Source organism: Notolepis coatsorum, assembly GCF_963971535.1.
Source record: "Notolepis coatsorum genome assembly, chromosome: 10".
In the NCBI taxonomy this organism is placed as follows: Eukaryota; Metazoa; Chordata; class Actinopteri; order Aulopiformes; family Paralepididae; genus Notolepis; species Notolepis coatsorum.
In genome coordinates this window covers 42,326,456-42,346,325 of record NC_140174.1, presented here as the reverse complement: position 1 = coordinate 42,346,325, position 19,870 = coordinate 42,326,456, and the positions used below count along the sequence as shown (strand labels likewise).

General features: G+C 46.8%; 1 protein-coding gene across 1 annotated transcript in view; it reads right to left on the bottom strand.

Moving 5' to 3' along the window:
- fshr (follicle stimulating hormone receptor) overlaps positions 1–19,870 on the bottom strand; it is a gene marked incomplete at both ends in the record, with an annotated part of 36,385 nt that overhangs the window by 8,606 nt on the left and 7,909 nt on the right. Inside the window, 6 exons of the mRNA XM_084323022.1 lie at positions 7,529–7,603; positions 13,805–13,873; positions 14,245–14,325; positions 14,647–14,721; positions 18,645–18,719; positions 19,393–19,464. Of these exons, the coding sequence (XP_084179148.1) occupies positions 7,529–7,603; positions 13,805–13,873; positions 14,245–14,325; positions 14,647–14,721; positions 18,645–18,719; positions 19,393–19,464 (447 nt within the window). The remainder of the gene's footprint in view (positions 1–7,528; positions 7,604–13,804; positions 13,874–14,244; positions 14,326–14,646; positions 14,722–18,644; positions 18,720–19,392; positions 19,465–19,870) is intronic.

The window sequence follows — 19,870 nt, the reverse complement described above, 5'->3', positions numbered from 1 at the left end:
TAAGGGGCCCAGGGGGTGTAGACTGTTGTAGTTTGAGCAGTGGCGGCTCGTACTATCTTCTGTTGGTGGGTCGCAGACTCGCAGGGGGTTCACGTTAGGTCGAGTTGAAAATGTAACATAAATGCTCTGGAGCAATCTCTCTCTCTGTCTCTCGGATCAATCCAATAAAATAATTAACACATGTATATGTTGTCATTTTAAACAACTCACCATTCATTCATTCATACATTATGCATCAGCAGCAGCGAAATTAATTAATTAGAGAGAGAGAGAGAGAGAGAGAGAGAGAGAGAGAGAGAGAGAGAGAGACCGAATTAACTCACTGTTTACGTGGTTGAGCAGGAGGGCTTGATAAAGTGTATAATGTCCACTGTTGTCCCCAGACTGTTGATGTATATCCAGTTATCCACTCTGTCCAGACTGCATCCAGATTAGCTTGTTAGCACAACACAACAGTACTGTGATGAATTCAATGAACGAGCTGTGTCTTTGCCCATTTCCGTGTCGAACAGCCTGCAAACTACCTGGCGTTCTATCACCATGCTCTAAGACAAACTCTAACCTTAACCAACTTTGAAAGAGTGCCTAAGCTTAACCGTCGAAATAATTGCCGTCACACTCTAAGACAAACTCTAACGCTACCTCCTTAACCTACTTCGAAAGCTTAACCAGTGTAGAAACTGACGTCGGCCAATCAGAGAGCGTCTCCGCGAAATGCGGCTACGGAAAAAAAAACTGACGTCGGCCAATCAGAGAGCGTCTCCGCGAAATGCGGCTACGGAAATTCTAGACGGAAATTCTAAATGCTTGCCTAGACCGCTTCAAATCGCGCCCGGCTTCCATCATAAACATCATATTTCAACGCACAGCGCTTTACGCACTGATTGGCTGCGACGGATACAGCGATGAAACAGTGACGCGCACTCAGAGCGCGATTGCGTCTAGCCCGGGCCGAGAAATACGGCTAGGAGAAATGCGGCAGGAGTGAGTCACTTCCTGTTCAGGAAAACGATTATTTTTTTATTTGATATATTAACGTTATATTGTGCATTGGAAACACAAACATACTTAAAATGAGTAAATATTATTCATTTTAAACATGTTTATATTATTTATAGGGCTATAAAACAAAAAACAAAAAAAAGATGTCTTGTTCTTCTCTCATTTTAACCAGGGTTCACCAGGGGGGTCGGCGCCCGAGCGCCCCTAGTGGCGAGCCGCCACTGAGTTTGAGCTAATTTACACCATGCTCCAAAAAAAAATATATCTGCCGAGCGATGTGGCGCGGGGAGCGGGGAGCGCTCGATTCAAGGTGAGCGGTGAGCGAGCAGAGAGCGACTTGGGGGCGGGGTCAACATGAGCGATTAGCGGAGCGGACCAAGCTTTAAAGAGCGAAGAGCGGATTTCTCGCCCGCTCCGATCCGCTCACGTGGCCTGGGGCCAGCTATTAGTGTGTTATTAGTGCTGGCCCCACAGCCCCAAAACAACTAGGTAGTCGTTGTGAGCAGCAGTGAGCAGAACACGTTCGAGAATCGCGATCGCCTAGACTAGAGCGAACTATTGGATATTATGAAAAAGACTAAATGGATTATATGGATGATGATTATGGACGATAAGCTGCGTTTTTTTGGACTAAGCACTACTGGTAAAATGTAAAACAACTATAACCAAATCGACCGATGAGGAAACCTATTCGGCTCCGTGATATAGTCTGGCCCAAGCAGATGAAGTAGATGGATGAAGGCTATATGTATTGATCCTGTTCTGATTCAAGACACGTTTGGACTCGATGTGAGAAATGGAGTACATCTAAAACAAAGGTAACGTCTTTTTTTTTTTACGTGTACTTTACCGAAACTCCATCATAAAACATGATTTTATATGTTTGGATCAAGGCCCCCCCCACCCCGGCCATGTGTTTACCTTTGACCTGGAAATAATGTGTCTCAGGCGAGCAAAAAACATGATTTACGCATACCCGCAGAAAACGTTCTGTAACTCGCGTTCCAGGAAATCAGCTTGGATTTTAGTGAAACGAGGCAATGTTTATATTGGAATTGTGAACGAACAAAGGTATGTAGAAACAAACCCTTTTTTACATGTTGTACTACAAATAGTGTCTGTCAAATGAGCCATACTATTGTCTCCACATAATATAGAATATACAATAGCTCCGCAAAGATCATGAAATATAGTGAAAACGGTCACGAAAAGCTGGCCCAGAGACAGCAGGGATGGGGGTACACGCTGGCACTGAATGAGTTAATGTATCACGTAATTTCAACGTAGAATTAAGGAATATCAAAATAAAAGCACATGTTGTTGAACTTGATCATGCATATATATTAGACAATTTGAAAAAAACAAGGCATATTTAGCCAAACTATGTTGCCAGAACATAAAAAAAAAGAAAAAAGAAAAAAATTATTATTATTTTTTTTTACTTGCCAATGCGCGACCCCACTGTCACCTACCCGCGGCCCCAATTTGGGTCGCGACCCGTAGTTTGAGAACCACTGTATACATACATTGTTTTGCCTAGACAACTTCCAACACTCCAACCCACAGATACGTTATGTTAATTATTTCCTATGAGGCAGTAGAAATACACCTCTGGTGTCATTTATGGTTTCATTGGATTTGGACTTGAAAGAGAAAGAATCGTGCTTATGGGATCATTAGCATTTCCTACCCACAAAATAGTTACCCATATCAATGCATGCAGCTATCAACCAAACACGTCTTTCTTTACTCCCCCAGGCAGGCCAACTGTTAACCGCTGAGCATTGTCAGGATCCTAGGCCCGGTCCTGGCTGGACTGGGCAGGATGGTAACACTGGGCAGTACCCTCCACCTAACTTTGGGCAATGCCCTCTATCTGACATTGGCCCTCGGCCTGACATTGGCGCCCTACCACCCTCTAGTGGTGACAAACAATCGGTGCGCTCCAGTACACTGGACATCCTGACTACTGTGTTAACTATAATTAATAGTTTGATTAATGTGGTGTCATGGTGTGTACTGTCATTGTCTTTCCCTTCCCTGGTGTGATGTCATACACTGTTTTGGGTTGTTAGGAGTTGCTTTTGTGTTTAGTTGTGTTTAGTTGTGCTTTGCTTATTGTCTAGGTGTTGTTTGTGATTCTGTGTTGGCCAGGTGTTCTTAATTGTTAATTGGTTGGGGTATATAGGGTTCTGTCTGTCCTCCCTTCTGTGTGGCGACATTCCTCCAGTTTCCCCCTGTTCCTCCACGTCGTGTCGCACCGTTCTCCCTCTAGTAAGTCTTAGTGTTTGTTGTTTTGTATTGTGAAGTTTGTTATTTAGTTTCTGTATTTTCCCTGTATTGCACTGGATTCTACAGTAAACACCCTTCTCCAAGCTTCACTCCTCGCCTCTGCCTCCTCCATTCTTTCCCTTTCTGTATTATTGCATTCTACCTAACCCCATCATGACAGAATGTCGCCACCAACATTAACGAATGCAGCAGGAAAGGCAAGCGATACCATCACCGTTGTCCTGGCCCTGATGGCCGGTGACATGAAGAGTTACTCACTGGCCAAATGGGGGTTCCTACTCCGGAAGATCGACCAGGTCGCCACTGAGAATCCGACACTGCAGACGGCGATGTGGGAGATGGCTGGACATGTTGCTGTCCTCATGGAGAAGCATAAGCCGAAGGCTAGGGTAGCTAGCCTGCCGACTGTTCTCAGGCTTACGGTCAGCCTAGATCCTCCCACAGCCGCTGAGGTTGCTCGGATGTCCATCGCCGGTCGGACGTCCACAGCTAACCTAGCTCCGCCGGTTAGCTTTGTGCCAATAGCTGACCGGCCATCCCCAGTTAGCACAGCTCCTCCTGTTAGCTCCGCCACTATAGATGGCCAGACGTCCCCAGTTGGTACAGCTCTACCCGTTAGCTCCGCTCATACAGCTAACCAGACGTCCACAGCTAACATAGCTCCGCCGGTTAGCTTTGTGTCAATAGCTAACCAGCCACTCCCAGCTAACCTAGCTCCGCCCGTTAGCTTCGTGTCAATAGCTAACCAGCCACTCTCAGCTAACCTAGCTCCGCCGGTTAGCTTTGTGTCAATAGCTAACCAGCCACTCCCAGCTAACCTAGCTCCGCCCGTTAGCTTCGTTTCAATAGCTAACCGGCCGTTTCCAGCTAGCACAGTCTCCACTGCCAGACTAGGCTCCAGGTTCAGGGTGAGCCTAGTACCGGAGACGGACCAGATGTCCCAAGCTAGCCAGGCATTCCCAGCTAGCACAGTTCTCACAGGGAGTCCAGAGCTCACAGTTATCCTAGCCCCTGAGGCTAGTATGGCTAACAAGGCCTCCACAGCTGTTCCGGCTTCCACGCCCGAGACAGCTAACCAGACTTCCACAGCTAACATAGCTCCGCCGGTTAGCTTTGTGTCAATAGCTAACCGGCCGTCCTCAGTTAGCACAGCTCCGCCTATTAGCCCCGCTACAGTAGCTAACCAGACGCCCACTGCCAACCTAGGCTCCAGGTTCAGGGTGAGCCTGGTAGCGGAGACAGACCAGATGTCTCCAGCTAGCACAGTCTCCACTGCCAGACTAGGCTCCAGGTTCAGGGTGAGCCTAGTACCTGAGACGGACCAGATGTCCCAAGCTAGCCAGGCATTTTCAGCTAGCACAGTTCCCACAGTGAGTCCAGGGCCCACAGTTAGCCTAGCCCCCGAGGCTAGTATGGCTAGTAAGGCCTCCACAGCTGGTCCAGCTTCCACGCCCAGTCAAGCCTCTGCTCTGGGTCCTGGCTCATCATCCCCGGATCCTACACCATGCCTCGCCGCCGAGACCGGTCCAGTCTCCACGCCCTGCCCAGCCTCTCCACCTGGTCCGGCTGCCGTGCCGACTCCCGGCTCCTCGACGGGTCCTGGCTCCTCATCCCCGGATCCTACACCACGCCTCGCCGCCGGGACCGATCCGGTCTCCACGCCCTGCCCGGCCTCTCCACCTGGTCCGGCTGCCGTGCCGGCTCCCGGCTCTTCGACGGATCCTGGCTCCCCGTCTGGTCCAGCTCTGCGCCGTGATCGGCGTCCTGGTCCTCGCCGTGGTCTCCGCCGGGGTCTTCGCCGTGGTCTTCGCCGTGGTCTTCGCCGGGGCCTGCGTGGGATCCTGCTCCGGGGGTCGTCGCAGCCGCACCTCCATTCCGGCTCTCCTGAACCGGTCCCTAGTCCGGCGGCTGGAGGGCCTCTCATCCGGGATCCGGCTCCAGGGTCCAGCTCCCCTTCCCGGGCTTCTACACCTGTACCCACCCCCCCTCGTCGGGCCTCGCTTCCCAGGTCCAGCCCTCCTCGTCGGGCCTCGGTTCTCAGGTTCTGCCCCCCTCCCCGGGTCTCAGTGCCCATCCCCACCCCCCCTCGTCGGACCTCTGTTTCCAGGTCCAGTCCTCCTCCCCGGGCCTCTGTTCCCATCCCCACCCCCCCTCTCCGGGCATCTGCGCCCGTTTTTTACCCCCCTGGCTGCTATGCCCCTCCTGGGTTTTTTGTTCAGCCTCCTGGTCCCTCGTCTTCGGGTCCTCTCCCTGGGTCCTCTCCGGGGTTCCGGCTTCCTCCCTCACCTGCTTATGGACGTTGTTTTCGGGTGTCTGGAAGCCACCCGTTGAGGGGGGGGTACTGTCAGGATCCTAGGCCCGGTACTGGCTGGACTGGGCAGGATGGTAACACTGGGCAGTACCCTCCACCTAACTTTGGGCAATGCCCTCTATCTGACATTGGCCCTCGGCCTGACATTGGCGCCCTACCACCCTCTAGTGGTGACAAACAATCGGTGCGCTCCAGTACACTGGACATCCTGACTACTGTGTTAACTATAATTAATAGTTTGATTAATGTGGTGTCATGGTGTGTACTGTCATTGTCTTTCCCTTCCCTGGTGTGATGTCATACACTGTTTTGGGTTGTTAGGAGTTGCTTTTGTGTTTAGTTGTGTTTAGTTGTGCTTTGCTTATTGTCTAGGTGTTGTTTGTGATTCTGTGTTGGCCAGGTGTTCTTAATTGTTAATTAGTTGGGGTATATAGGGTTCTGTCTGTCCTCCCTTCTGTGTGGCGACATTCCTCCAGTTTCCCCCTGTTCCTCCACGTCGTGTCGCACCGTTCTCCCTCTAGTAAGTCTTAGTGTTTGTTGTTTTGTATTGTGAAGTTTGTTATTTAGTTTCTGTATTTTCCCTGTATTGCACTGGATTCTACAGTAAACACCCTTCTCCAAGCTTCACTCCTCGCCTCTGCCTCCTCCATTCTTTCCCTTTCTGTATTATTGCATTCTACCTAACCCCATCGTGACAGAGCATCACACTAGTAGTGAGTAATATGGTCACAAGTTAGCGTTGATTGTCATGCTGAAGGGTATCACTGGTTTTCATATGGTTATAGCATGCATGTATGTAAATAATCTACATAGGCTGAAGTTTAAAGGACCCTGTGTGTGTGTTAAACTCGACGACAGACATTTTCTCTGTAGCAGGGCCTATGGGAGATAGGAGCCACGGTCAGATAGCCGGGAGTGCAGTAGCAGCGTATATGAGTCAGAAGCTGTTGCTAGGGGGAAAGCCGTTGCTAGGAGGACGAGATAGCCACAACAATGAGACAGAGACTTTATAGGTGTTAGTTGTTCCGGTAGGGAGCAGAAGAGTTTTGGATAGCGAGACAGACTGACATCAAGCTGAGCTCCAGCCCTTTGAACGAGGGCTGGAGGGAGAGGGGAAAAGACCACGTGGTATAGAGATAGCTACAGGCTAACAGACAGGCTTCGGCTAACAGGACAGGCCGCAGAACCACCAAAGCAATCGACAGAGATAGAATCTATAGAATCTAGTTTCTTATACCACCAAAGACTTTAAATTTGTACGAGATGCTATGTTTATGGAACTAAACATCCTTTCTGATAAAGAGACGACGACTCCAGTTACATTTCTGTCCGGATGCATACAACGGGGACAGTGAAACAGTGTTACAGCCATGTAAGTGTGTCGGAGGAACGATTGCCTCAACAAAACAACAAAATAAACACAACGCAGAGACTTCGCAGAAGGGCAGATGAAGGCTGATAAAGGCCAAAACCACAGTTTTCTAACAATGCTTACAGAACCACCAGCCCTCTGGAGCTTTGCAAAGGCGTCAGCGTCGATGTGAGCAGCTGCTGGGTTTTGTAAACAAAGAAAATAAGTGATGGAATAACAACAGATTGGCTGTTGGTAATGCAGGGCTGATTGAGTAGGACATCATGGCTCAATGAGATCCTCTGACAGCAGGTGGTCATAAGGAGAAAAAACCTGTCAGAAAATAACTATTACAGCTTTGAAAGCAACAATGTGTTGACTAAAGGCTGACAAATCTCTTGGCTTGAGATCTGGATCCAAACAGAGTTGGTAATTCAGCCAGTTATTCACTGTTAGCCACTTTGCCCTATAGTGGATCGGCAACTGTTCATTGTTTCCCCCTACATGTTGAGGAAGCATCACACTAGTAGTGAGTAATATGGTCACAAGTTAGCGTTGGTTGTCATGCTTACAGAACCACCAGCCCACTGGAACCTGCAAAGGCATCAGCGTCGATGCGAGCAAGCTGTTTGTTGCCTGTCAAGAACCTTTGGAGAAGATGCAGGTGAGAGACAAAGATAAACAAAGGATGAGAGAGAAAGAAACAAGACACAGACTCCAATAACGGCATGGCTTCCCTGTGAAATATCTAGCTAGGACACACAGTGTCACAGATGCAAAGCATTTGTGGTAAATATTGAGTTGAATTTCATAAATAATATGTGTGAATAATTAGAGATCATCACAGCTACTCTGCCAACTAGCAGAGTGGGTTTTCAGTGCTAAATATGGATGGGACAGGGGTGACAGAGAGCTATTCTCCACCCCCACTATGTGACCAGATTAGTACTGTATGGTAATTTGGCCCAAAGGGTCAAAGTGTATTCACACCCCCCCACCAGAGGACATCAGGCCAGCCCCCACCCGTGAGACAACACACAGAGAAACCCGGAGGTGGGGGCTGCCATCGCCCACAGGAGACCGCTCACAGAAGACGCCCACGGACCAACTGAATTCTATTATTGGCTAGAAATTGTAGTATATAGGAGGAGACAAATTGGTAATTCGGGAGCCCTCAGACCAGACACAACCCCAGGGGTCTGTTGGGCTCCACCGCTCCTCCCACCAGAGAGACTGTGCTGCTTTTGATGTAAGTAAGCTGGATGGAACCACTATGTTTGGTTAGAGTAGAATGTAACTTAGCTTAGAAACCAGGCTTACTTATATGCAAAAAGGGGCCTACAGTAAACTATGTATGTTCAAATTATGTTAACGAGTGACTGTTTTATGTACATTATTGAGGTTTGAGAATGCAAACCTGGTTGTGATTTCTGTACAACAGACAGCCCTGTTAATGTTCTCTGATAATCTTTTGTCCTATTCACCTTGGTCTCCTGGCTCTGATCAAATAAATGTTGAATTTGGACTATAGTTCATGGTTTGTCTGGCGTACACGTTTATTCCTCATCTGCTTAAGTCAGATGAGGAGATCAACAATTCTATCAAGTATGATCCCTTCCTCCTCCTTCCAGATAATCAATCTCATTGTATTGTACTACAATAACCTCAAATTATTGTAGAAGTTCTGTGGGAATTTACCACACATTCTCGCATAAAGTGAACTGCAGCCTGTTATTAACATTATGTAATGTCACTAGCGTTATCAAAGTTGGAAATGTGACATATGTTGCTATTGTTAATAGCCCACCACATGTCTGAATTCAACACTGTTGTTTTAATGCTGTTGTTTCAGCACCATGGACAGTGTGATATTTTCTCATCCTTATTATAGCAAAGATAGGGCTGGGGGCGCAACGTTAGCTTTAGCTTAGCCTAGTAGTAGCTTGATGGTGTGGATGCTAGCTACTAACATTAGCGCCAGCAGGCAGCAAAATCCTGTAACACAAGTATGCACATTCACAAACTTGTATCAATTCATCGTCAATTCTATAGCTTGGCTTTCTTTTGCATCTTTAGCAGCAAAGCACACTGGGGTTGATTGGTTGTGTGGTGCTTTAGTGGCTTACTAGCGATTGCTCTGTGTTTGTGTGGAAATGTGATTGAAAATGATTGACATGTAGCAGCATGAGCTGTGATCGGTGGACTTTCGTGGGGACAGACATACAGACCAACTGGTTCGAGACACTCAGCCTCTCTGGCACCACGCCGTAAAAAAGAGAAAATATCTAAGTGGGATGTTTTCTTTTTAGGGATGGCTTTTTTACCGATATCCGATACACCGATATTGTCCAACTCTTAATTTCTGATACCGATATCAACCAATACCGATATATGCAGGGTTTCTTCCCCCAAAAAAAACGAAATCATTTGAGGTAACTAACATCAGATATCTCTTGTCGTAGAATTAAGACAACATTATGCATACTTTTGACAATAAAAGTATGCATTGATGTGTTAATCTCACTGGATGCATTTCACTGGATGCATTCAACAAGGCTTTCTAAATGTAAACATTATCTGTGCAAAATATGATAACTATACTTCAACTTAAATTAGGCTATGGAAAAAAGTGCCATATTTATTTAGTCTCAAACAGCAGCTGAGATAGTCCTGACAAACGCCCATAGGGCACATTTCTACTTCTTCACAAAATGTAAACAACATTGTACCTATACAACTGTGAGGTTGTAAATAACTGAAACAAGATCAAAATAATAAAAAAAAATAACTCCAACAGCAGCCCCAGTCATTAGCCTACTTGGGGTAACACAATCTTTAAAATAATGCTGATCAGCGCAGGCGCACCAGGCAGCCAAAGCCGGAAGTAATGCCGTTTGAGCAGTGTTGACAAGTTTATAAGAATTATTTAAAATGTTTATTAGCAACGCCAAGCTTTCAAACCCTAGCGTCTGTCTGTCCGAAACCCTTGTGCAAATGTGAGTACCTTTGAAATTTCTGTGCGAGACTGTACGACAAGCGTTTTGTTGCCGAACAGCATGACAGACTTAATTGTGGGTTTTGTCAATGGTCGTAGAAGGGACTGTATATTCACGGAGAGCGTTTAGCTCATACAACGATGTTGGAGTGATTTACAGTCCCGAAAGTGGCTAGCCAGTGGCCATCATTTGGCTAATACTAATGTATTTTTGATACATTTGATCAACTCGTTAAGGGACAACTGGGTGTTTTCTTTTCTCGGTGTCGCCTGTTGTATCTTTTCATCCTTTTGCTGTAAAAAAGGTTGTGTGTATCTCCGGATGATTTTTCCTATGGTGGGAGATTACATTTGAAGTATTGAAGGAAGACGTCTTGGTTCCTCCTCTCATAACCTCCGCTTTACAGTCACTGTGCCCACCTCAGGAAGAATCATCCGGAGATACACTCAACGTTTGTGCAGCAAAACGTTGAAAAGAAGCAACAGGCGACACCGAAAAAACCCACTCAGTTGTCCCTTAACTTAAATGGCAAGTTTAATATCTGACACTTTGAAATAATTCCAAATCAAAGACATAGTGAGCGACTCCACTAACAGGCTTGTTGTTATGCTGCAAGTGGCTCAGAAAGCCACAGCATTTATTGCAAGTTGTGCCAAACAAAAACTATACATCACATCTCTCATATTGACATTTTGAGTGAGATAGAAGTAGCTGAAGTGTTTGATGTATAAAATGTGCATGTTGTGTAAAAGTTGTGCTAAAAAAGTTACAACTGATACCGATCATTTCTGATATTACATTTTAATGTCAATATAGGCCGATAATATCTACGACTTGTGTGTAACGAGGTTGAAACCTTGCAATAGTAGCCCCATTGTGTAAACGCACTCCTAATTTAAATACCCACTGAATTGGATCCTTTTCAGGTGGCAGCATGGATCATGGTATTTAATATACATGGTCACTGTGAGGTTCGCCTTTTCCCTGGACCTTTAATTCCCTGTCTCCTCACCTCTCCAGCCCCCACCCTCGCGTTCGTTTACTCTCGTCTGCCCACACCCTTGGACTATCTTTCATTATCTGTTTGATTGGTCCGTGCCGAACACACACTTCTAGTTCAAGTATCAATTACCATCACGCACCTGATGTGTGTTCTAATTAGCGCCCCAGTGGGCTTTAAATAGCTCGATCTCCCCCCCAGTCCTCGTCGGGTCGTTCTGCAAACTCCTACGGGAGATTCTCAATCTGTAAGCTCCTACGGGAGATTCCCTATCTGTCTGAATGCTGTTTCATCTCCGGCGTGAGACGAGGTGCAAGCCTTCGCCACCTGTCGCCGTTTGCCTGGAGTGGGACACAGTACTGCGCTCTCTAATTCTCTACGGGAGGTATTCCAGTGTTCCACTCCAGACCCCGCGCCAGATGCGCTCTCCGAACCGGCGCGTTCTCCAAGCAGACGCGCACCACTCCAGACCCCGCGCCAGATGCGCTCTCCGAACCGGCACGTTCTCCAAGCAGACGTGCACGACTCCAGACTCCGCGCTGATGCGCTCCTACAGCAGACGCGCTCCTTCTGCAGACGCGCTCCACTCCAGACGCGCATCGCTCTCTAATCCTCTACGGGAGGATGCGTCTCTCCGAGCCGGCGCGCTCTCCGAACCGGCGCGTTCTCCAAGCCGACGCGCCCCACTCCAGACGTCTAGCCTGCGCCCTCCTACTCCATCCCTGTAAGCAGCTCTGGCCCTAGTCTCCCCTGTTGGCTTCTTTGTTTAGCTCCCCTGTTAGCCTGTTAGTCTCCCCTGTTAGCTCCCCTGTTAGCCCTTGTTAGTTCCCCTGTTGACTCCCCTGTTTAGCTTCCCTGTTAGCTCCCCTGTTAGCCTGTTAGTCTCCCCTGTTAGCTCCCCTGTTAGCCCTTGTTAGTTCCCCTGTTGACTCCCCTGTTTAGCTTCCCTGTTAGCTCCCCTGTTAGCCTGTTAGTCTCCCCTGTTAGCTCCCCTGTTAGCCTGTTAGTCTCCCCTGTTAGCTCCCCTGTTAGCCCTTGTTAGTTCCCCTGTTGACTCCCCTGTTAGCTTCCCTGTTAGCTCCCCTGTTAGCCTGTTGACTCCCCTGTTAGCTTCCTTGTTAGCCTCGTTAGCTCCCCTGCAGCTTGCTAGGCCTCTACTACCAGCATGGCCCCAGTCTGCTAGCTTAGCCCCGGCTGCTAGCACAGCCTCTATATTAATGCAGCCCTTGCAGCTAGCATAGGCCCTGTAGCTAGCCATGCCCAGGCAGCTAACCCGGTCCCTCTGCATGGCCTCCACTTTTTGTGTAGTTTTCCCCACTGCTAGGACTGCCCCTACAGCTAGCAAGGTCAGTTTTCTCCCACTGCTAGGACTGCCCCTTCAGCTAGCAAGGTCAGTTTCCCCACTGCTAGGACTGCCCCTTCAGCTAGCAAGGTCAGCTTTCTCCCACTGCTAGGACTGCCCCTTCAGCTAGCAAGGTCAGTTTTCTCCCACTGCTAGGACTGCCCCTTCAGCTAGCAAGGTCAGTTTTCTCCCACTGCTAGGACTGCCCCTTCAGCTAGCAAGGTCAGTTTTCTCCCGCTGCTAGGACTGCCCCTTCAGCTAGCAAGGTCAGTTTTCTCCCACTGCTAGGACTGCCCCTTCAGCTAGCAAGGTCTGTTTTCTCCCACTGCTAGGACTGCCCCTTCAGCTAGCAAGGTCAGTTTTCCCCACTGCTAGGACTGCCCCTTCAGCTAGCAAGGTCGGTTCCCCACAGCTAGGACTGTCCTTCCAGCTAGCTTGTTCTCTGATGCTGGTCCAGCCCTGTCTGCCAGCCTAGCTCCGGCAGCTAGCGCAGCCTCTATGTTAATGTAGCAGTACAGCTAGCATAGGCCCTGTAGCTATCAGTGCCCTGGCAGCTACCCTTTCCCTCTGCTAGCCCCTTCCCTGTTCCCCTCTCCAGTGCCCCTGTTCCAGCCCTGTCTGCTAGCCTAGCTCCGGCAGCTAGCGCAGCCTCTATGTTAATGTAGCAGTACAGCTAGCATAGGCCCTGTAGCTATCAGTGCCCTGGCAGCTACCCTTTCCCTCTGCTAGCCCCTTCCCGGTTCCCCTCTCCAGTGCCCCTGTCCCTCGCCCTGTCCAAGGCCTTAACCCTGTTTTCTCTGTCCCTGTCTCCAGCCCGCCCCCGCGGGCCTCTGTTCCTGTTCCCCTCTCCAGTGCCCCTGTCCCTCGCCCTGTCCAAGGCCTTAACCCTGTTTTCTCTGTCCCTGTCTCCAGCCCGCCCCCGCGGGCCTCTGTTCCTGTTCCCCTCTCCAGTGCCCCTGTTCCTGCCCAGTCCCTTGCCCTGGCCCTGTCCTTTAGCCTTAGCCCCTTAGCTTGCTCGCCTCTTAAAGGCACATTGCCCTTTTCCCTTGTTCCTGTATTTTTGTTTGTATTTCAATAAATGCCCAGTTCTTGGCTTACTCTCATACCTGTCTTGTGTTGTGCGATTGGGGTCGGTTACAAACCATAACAGTCACATGGTGCTGGTGAGTGGAGGGTTCACAGTTTGAGGCTGTTGGAGGACAAATTATGCCAAGCGCAAAGTCCCAACACACCAACACAAAGGCCATAGCAGATCTCCAGCTGGGGTCACTGTGGAGTTGGAGTGAGTTTAGTGGAGTGAGTGTAGCAAGGGTGAAACCAATGGACATGGTAGCCCCTTGGTTTAAACTCACTCCTAAGTTAAATACCCTCCACTTCTCCACCCGAATTGGATCCTTTTCAGGTAGTGGAATGGATATGGCCGTGGTATTTAACATAATGCTTGCTAGTACCAAAGTGACCACTGTTACATGTGTGTACAGTAATTATGTGTCTGTTAAGTGTGACTCACAATCTATGCATCCTGGTGGCGTTGAAGGCGTCACTCTCCACCTCCTCGATTCCATTACTGGACAGCCGTCTGGTGGTGAGGAGGAAGAGGAGGAGGAGGAGGAAGAGTCAACATGTGGTGAGGAGGAGGACGGGTTAACGTGTATGGTTTAACTTTGAACAAAGTGAACTCTAAATTCACATGCTTTTGACTGCTCCAACTGTGCTAATGATCCTGCATGAGCATTGTTATCAATAGCATGAGTCAATGGTGATTGGCTACAGAGGCTACATCAATTGCTCTCTGTTTTTTAGTGACTGGTGCGCTTCACGGCTATGTGGATATGGCTAAACATAAAGATGCATTCTTTAAAGGTAGAATCTGTAAAGTCAAAGTCATCAAACTCCTAGTCGATACACCTTCTTCAACTCTATGCATGTCTGATAAAGTGAACCACTTACATCTCAGCGATGGTTTGAGTACAGAGGCCTCTGAAGGCGTTGGCTGGGATTCTATTTATGTGAATGTTTTCCTGCATGTCACTGTACAGAAAAACACACAAAAAAACAAACTACAGACTAAAAACAATGTCAAACCAAAATAGTAATGGAATGTGTAGTATTTTTTGTGGACCCTTGAGGGTCCTGCCTGCTACAGGAAATGCCGTTCTTTGGTTCAGTCATACTGATAGAGAGTGTGTGTGTGTGTGTGTGTGTGTGTGTGTGTGTGCGTGTGTGTGTGTGCGTGCGTGCGTGCGTGCGTGCGTGCATGTGTGTGTGTGTGTGTGCGTGCGTGTGTGTGTGACTGTATATGTACTGTATGTGTGTGTGGATCTGTGGAAGTGAGGGAACATGTTGACTTACAAGACAAAGCCGGAAGCAGCTGAGTAGATCTTGTTGAAGTTTGGGAAAACCTTCAGTCCAGTGTTAGAGATCATCCTGTAAGACACAGAACAACCACCAAAACCTTCAGTCCAGTGTTAGAGATTGTCCTGTCAGATACAGAACAACCCCTAAAACCATTAATCCGATTGACCTCACTCTCAGCAGGTGTCTTGCCAAGGACCCACGGGAGTGCAGTATCGAATTTGGTGCCATTTGGCCAGATGGTGGTGCTATAACAACACACTTTATGTTTTGGCCTGTAACCTTTGAACCGTAACTCTCATAAACGAATACATTTTGTCCCTGGATTCTGTGGGCCCAGAACGTGCCTTATTAACATACAGTACTACTAACTACATAGTACTTAGACCAAGTTAAAACATTTGTGTCATCTACTAGAGTTGGACTGACAATTTGGAATATGAACAATACAAGGGATTTTCATTTAAGAAAGAAAGCAAGCATTTGATTCATATAAAGAAATTGTACAATCATACTATTATCAATGGAAAGTTTTATTACAGTGAGAAATATACAACAAAACATATTACTTTAGTAGGCAGCAGTATCTAGAGAGCTTAAATGTTTCAAATATCAGCAAGGAAATTTCCCAAACAGCCAATCATACAACTTTTAACAGCACATTAGTTTGTTCATCTGTCTTGAATCAGGGTCAGGAATGTGAAGCAGACCCAGCTGACACAGTCCATGCCTGTGGTGAGATAGCAAATAGAGGTTTGGTGCCACTTCCGTTTGGTGGTGATCAGCCACCAATTCAACACAGAATGCCAGAAAAGCGATTTTGCTGATGGAAGACGACCAAAAGTCATCCAATACCACTGGAACGTTTTGGTTTGGTGATATCACACCAAGGACAATCATATCTTTTCAATTTCCTCTCTCCATTCTTTGTGGTTTTGTAAGAAGGGCCAGTCTATTAGTCCCTGACATTGTGATCTTAAAACCTGATCCCTGTACCCATGGCAAGTGTTCCCTGCTGAGGATCTGGGATCCATAGTTGTAAATACTGCAAATGCAAGGGAGGTGATTGTTCACTGCATGATGAATGACCACTGCATGAACAATGATCATCATTGGACTCTGTTCTGTTGTGTAACTCTTCACGTTCCTGACCCTGGTTTGATTTTTTTTAATTTGATTTGAAATCTTTATTTCGAACAAAAACAAAACATAACTCAATTTACATGTTCGAAAACTAGTTGGAAGAAGTATACACTTATTTAATCCTAATCCACTACTCAAATGAGTGTACTAATTTAAAACATTACAAAACAAATATATATATATATATGCAAAACAAAAAACAAAAATTATATATGTAAAACATGACAGATAAACAGTACTAATGTGCTGTTAAACGTTTGTAAAGGTATATTGTTTGGTATTTAAGCTCTCTAGATTCACTAGATTGAAAATACAATTCCTTTATATTAATCAAATGCTTGCTTTCTTTCTTAAAATAAATTCCTTGTATTGTTCATATTCCAAATTGTCAGTAGTAGATTACATAAATGTTTTAACTTTGCTCTAAGTACTGTGTATTTAGTAGTATGTTAATAAGGCTCCCACCCACACATCAGACCAGACATAGACACTTCCCACCACAGTCAGGACTGCCCAAAACTGCCCAATTTTCCGCTGTCAACTAAAAACACACTTCTTCAATCGATATCTGAAAAAAATATATATAAAACTTTTACTATTATGCACTTTAATAACCCATTCATTTTCCCACGCCAAGGGAACCGCACACCCTTATTTGGGTAGAACAACACACATGCGAGATATGTCTATACTGTCTGTATGTAGCTACTGAATTGCTACTGTTCTGAAGCTGCCTGACTCATCTCAGTCGGACACAGTGGTCGCCCTCTTACAATCCTTTGACATGACTCCCACTGTCATGCCTCCCACTCACAAAGCAGGCAACTCCTTGGATCTCATATTCTCCCATAACTCCAGCATCATTAACACCACGGTAACTCCCCTGCATGTATCTGACCATTCCTTCATATCCTTCTCACTAACTCTCATGCTTAACCGAAAGCCCTCCACTCCAACTCAAACCGTCTCAGTCAGATGCAACCTGCCCTCCCTATCCCCCTCCACCCTCTCCTCTGACATACAATCTGCTCTACCTTTGAGTGACACCTTCTCTGCTCTCCCCCCAGAAATGGCAACCTCCACCCTCCTCTCAGCCCTCGCAACCTCCTTCGACAAGCTCTGTCCCCTCGTTGAGAAACCTGCCCGCCGTTCCCCACCCAGTCCATGGCTGACGGATGCAGTAAGAGAACAAAGACAGGTCCTGAGAGCGGCTGAGAGGAAGTATAGAAAGTCACACCTTACTGCTGACATCGCCACATATCACAACCTCTTGTTAACATTCTCCAAAACCATTACTACTACCAAAGCTTCTTTCTTTCACCATAGGATCGAGGCCTCTGGCAAGAACCTTCGCAAACTGCATGCTACCATATCCTCCCTCCTCACTCCCCACCCCCTCCCCCCTCATCTCTCTCTGCCTAAGACTTTGCGATCTTCTTTGAGGAAAAACCAACCCCATTACAGATGCCGAGACCCTGAAACTGCCTGGTAACGTCGAACCATCCCACTACATGCCAGCTGGATCAGTTACCCTCCCACTCCTCCAGACCATAGCACCAGCCATCCTCCCATTCCTAACTGCAACCATCATCTCCACGCACAAGCACACATGAGCACACACACAACACACACACTGTACACGCTCACACACTAGCAGCCACTTTAACATGAGCACACACACACTCATGCTGCACACGCTCACACTATGGACACTTTACAAAAGGAAAGGTCACTTTAAGAATAGTATAGCTTGAGATTGTATAATATAGCATTGTATAGCAGTGTACATAAAGACCCAGTGCCTCATCCGTAGCTAACAGTGTACTGCACTACCACAGGACCTAGCATGTCCTACCATGCTCTGTAAATAACTACCTGTATGCCGTGACAAATAAAACTCTTGTATCTTGTATCTTGTATCTTGTATCTCCCTCAACTCTCAACCCCAGAGTCACACAGCTCATAAAAAAAACCAACCTTGAACCCCACCGTCATAGGCAACTATCGTCCTGTCTTTCTTATCTCCTTCCTTTCTAAAACACTTGAACGTGCTGTATCCAACCAACTCACTGATTATCTCTTACAGAATGACCTCCTAGAGTCCTAGACCCTAACCAGTCAGGATTCAGGACTGGTCACTCCACAGAAACGGCCCTCATTGCGGTCACAGAGGCACTTCACTTGGAAAAAGCGAAAGGCCTCTCCTCTGTCCTGATTCTCCTAGACCTATCTGCAGCCTTTGACACAGTCAACCATCAGATCCTCCTTGCGTCCCTCGCAGGAAGAGGAGTGGCTGGTTCTGCGCTGACATGGCTGACATCGTACTTCAATGACCGCTCCTACCAAGTGTCCCCCAGGGCTCTGTCCTTGGACCCCTTCTACCTCCAGTCAATGGTCTCTAACTACATACGCTCAAGACCCCTACTCTCTGCATATTCTGGCCGCCTCAGACCTACTCCTATCCGAGCTCCGGGAGGGTCATCAAAGAGAAGTCGCCTATTCTCGGTCCTTGCCCCACAATGGTGGAACGAACTTCCCACCACAGTTAGGACAGCCGAAACCCGTCCAATCTTTCACCGTCGACTAAAGACGAACAATCATTATCTCAAATGAAAAAAAGAAAAGAAAAAAAAACTCTAACCCTAACTAACCTTACTGTCATGCACTTCCTAATATACTAACCTACACTAGCACTCAACACTTTGATGAACATTGTTACTCAGCTGATAGAGTTGTACCCTTCCTGCTGTCTTGTTGTACAAAACTTGTCGCTTTGGATAAAAGCGTCAGCTAAATGACTAAATGTAAATGTAAATGTTTGGCCAGTGTGATCCTTTCTCTCAGGTACTCACAGGTACTGCAGCTTGGGAAGGTTCACAAACGCATCCGGATCAATGGCTCTCAGGTGTTTGGACAAAGTTATAGATCTGGAAGGAACACAGAAATAACACATAGGATAAACACACACACACACGCACATACACACACGCACATGCACACACACAAACACACACACACGCACATGCGTGCACGCGCACACACACACACACACACACACACACACACACACACACACACACACACACACACACACACACACACACACACATACACACACACACACACACACACACACACACACACACACACACACACACACACACACACATATACACACAAAGCAGTGAGTTAATCCACAACTGTGAAAATTGAAAAGTCATATGAATGGTGTGCTATGATGATGATGATGATGATGATGATAATGATGATACGATAAGATATTCCTTTATTGATACCCTTGGGGAAATTCAGGCATCATAGCAGCATGGGTTGGGTACAGGTATAGGCATGGTAATAATAGGAGACATAAATATAGGCAATACAATTATAGTACAAACAAAAAAATAAGCTTTTTCTTTTTATTCTATTATTTTATTTGGTTCACTGTTTTTAACTGCTGTCTGTTCTTGTTGTTATTTATTTCTGATTTTTGTTTTAGTTTTTATATGCTGCTGTAGTGCAAAGCACCCTGTGCATTCGTGCTGTGAAGGGTGCTATATAAATAAAGGTCATTCATTCATTCATTCATTCATTACTTACATCTCAGTGAGCTCAGGGAGATTAGCGAAGGCAAAAGCGCCAATCTCTAACAAACCATTCTGTGATATTGAACTACAGGGTGAGAGAGAGAGAGAGAGAGAGAGAGAGAGAGAGAGAGAGAGATTATAATAAATAATAAACATAGTAAATATATTCAGTAATAAGGTTCTATGCCCCACCCACTCCATTCCCACTCCACTTGGGTGATCCATGTCATGTTTCTATAGCTGCTCAAGCCCAACATGTTCCATGGCAAAGACTAAACAGTAAACACACACACAATCAGACCAAATAAAACCCACCCGCCAATACACACACCTAAACAGGTATACATACACACACTCATGCACACACACACTCACGCACACACACACACACACACTCAGTGTTGGGTAAACTAACAAAGCGACTTCACAATGAAAAGAAGTTCAACTGAATCGTAACTGCTTTAAAAAAACTGTAGCTCGTCACACTAAAT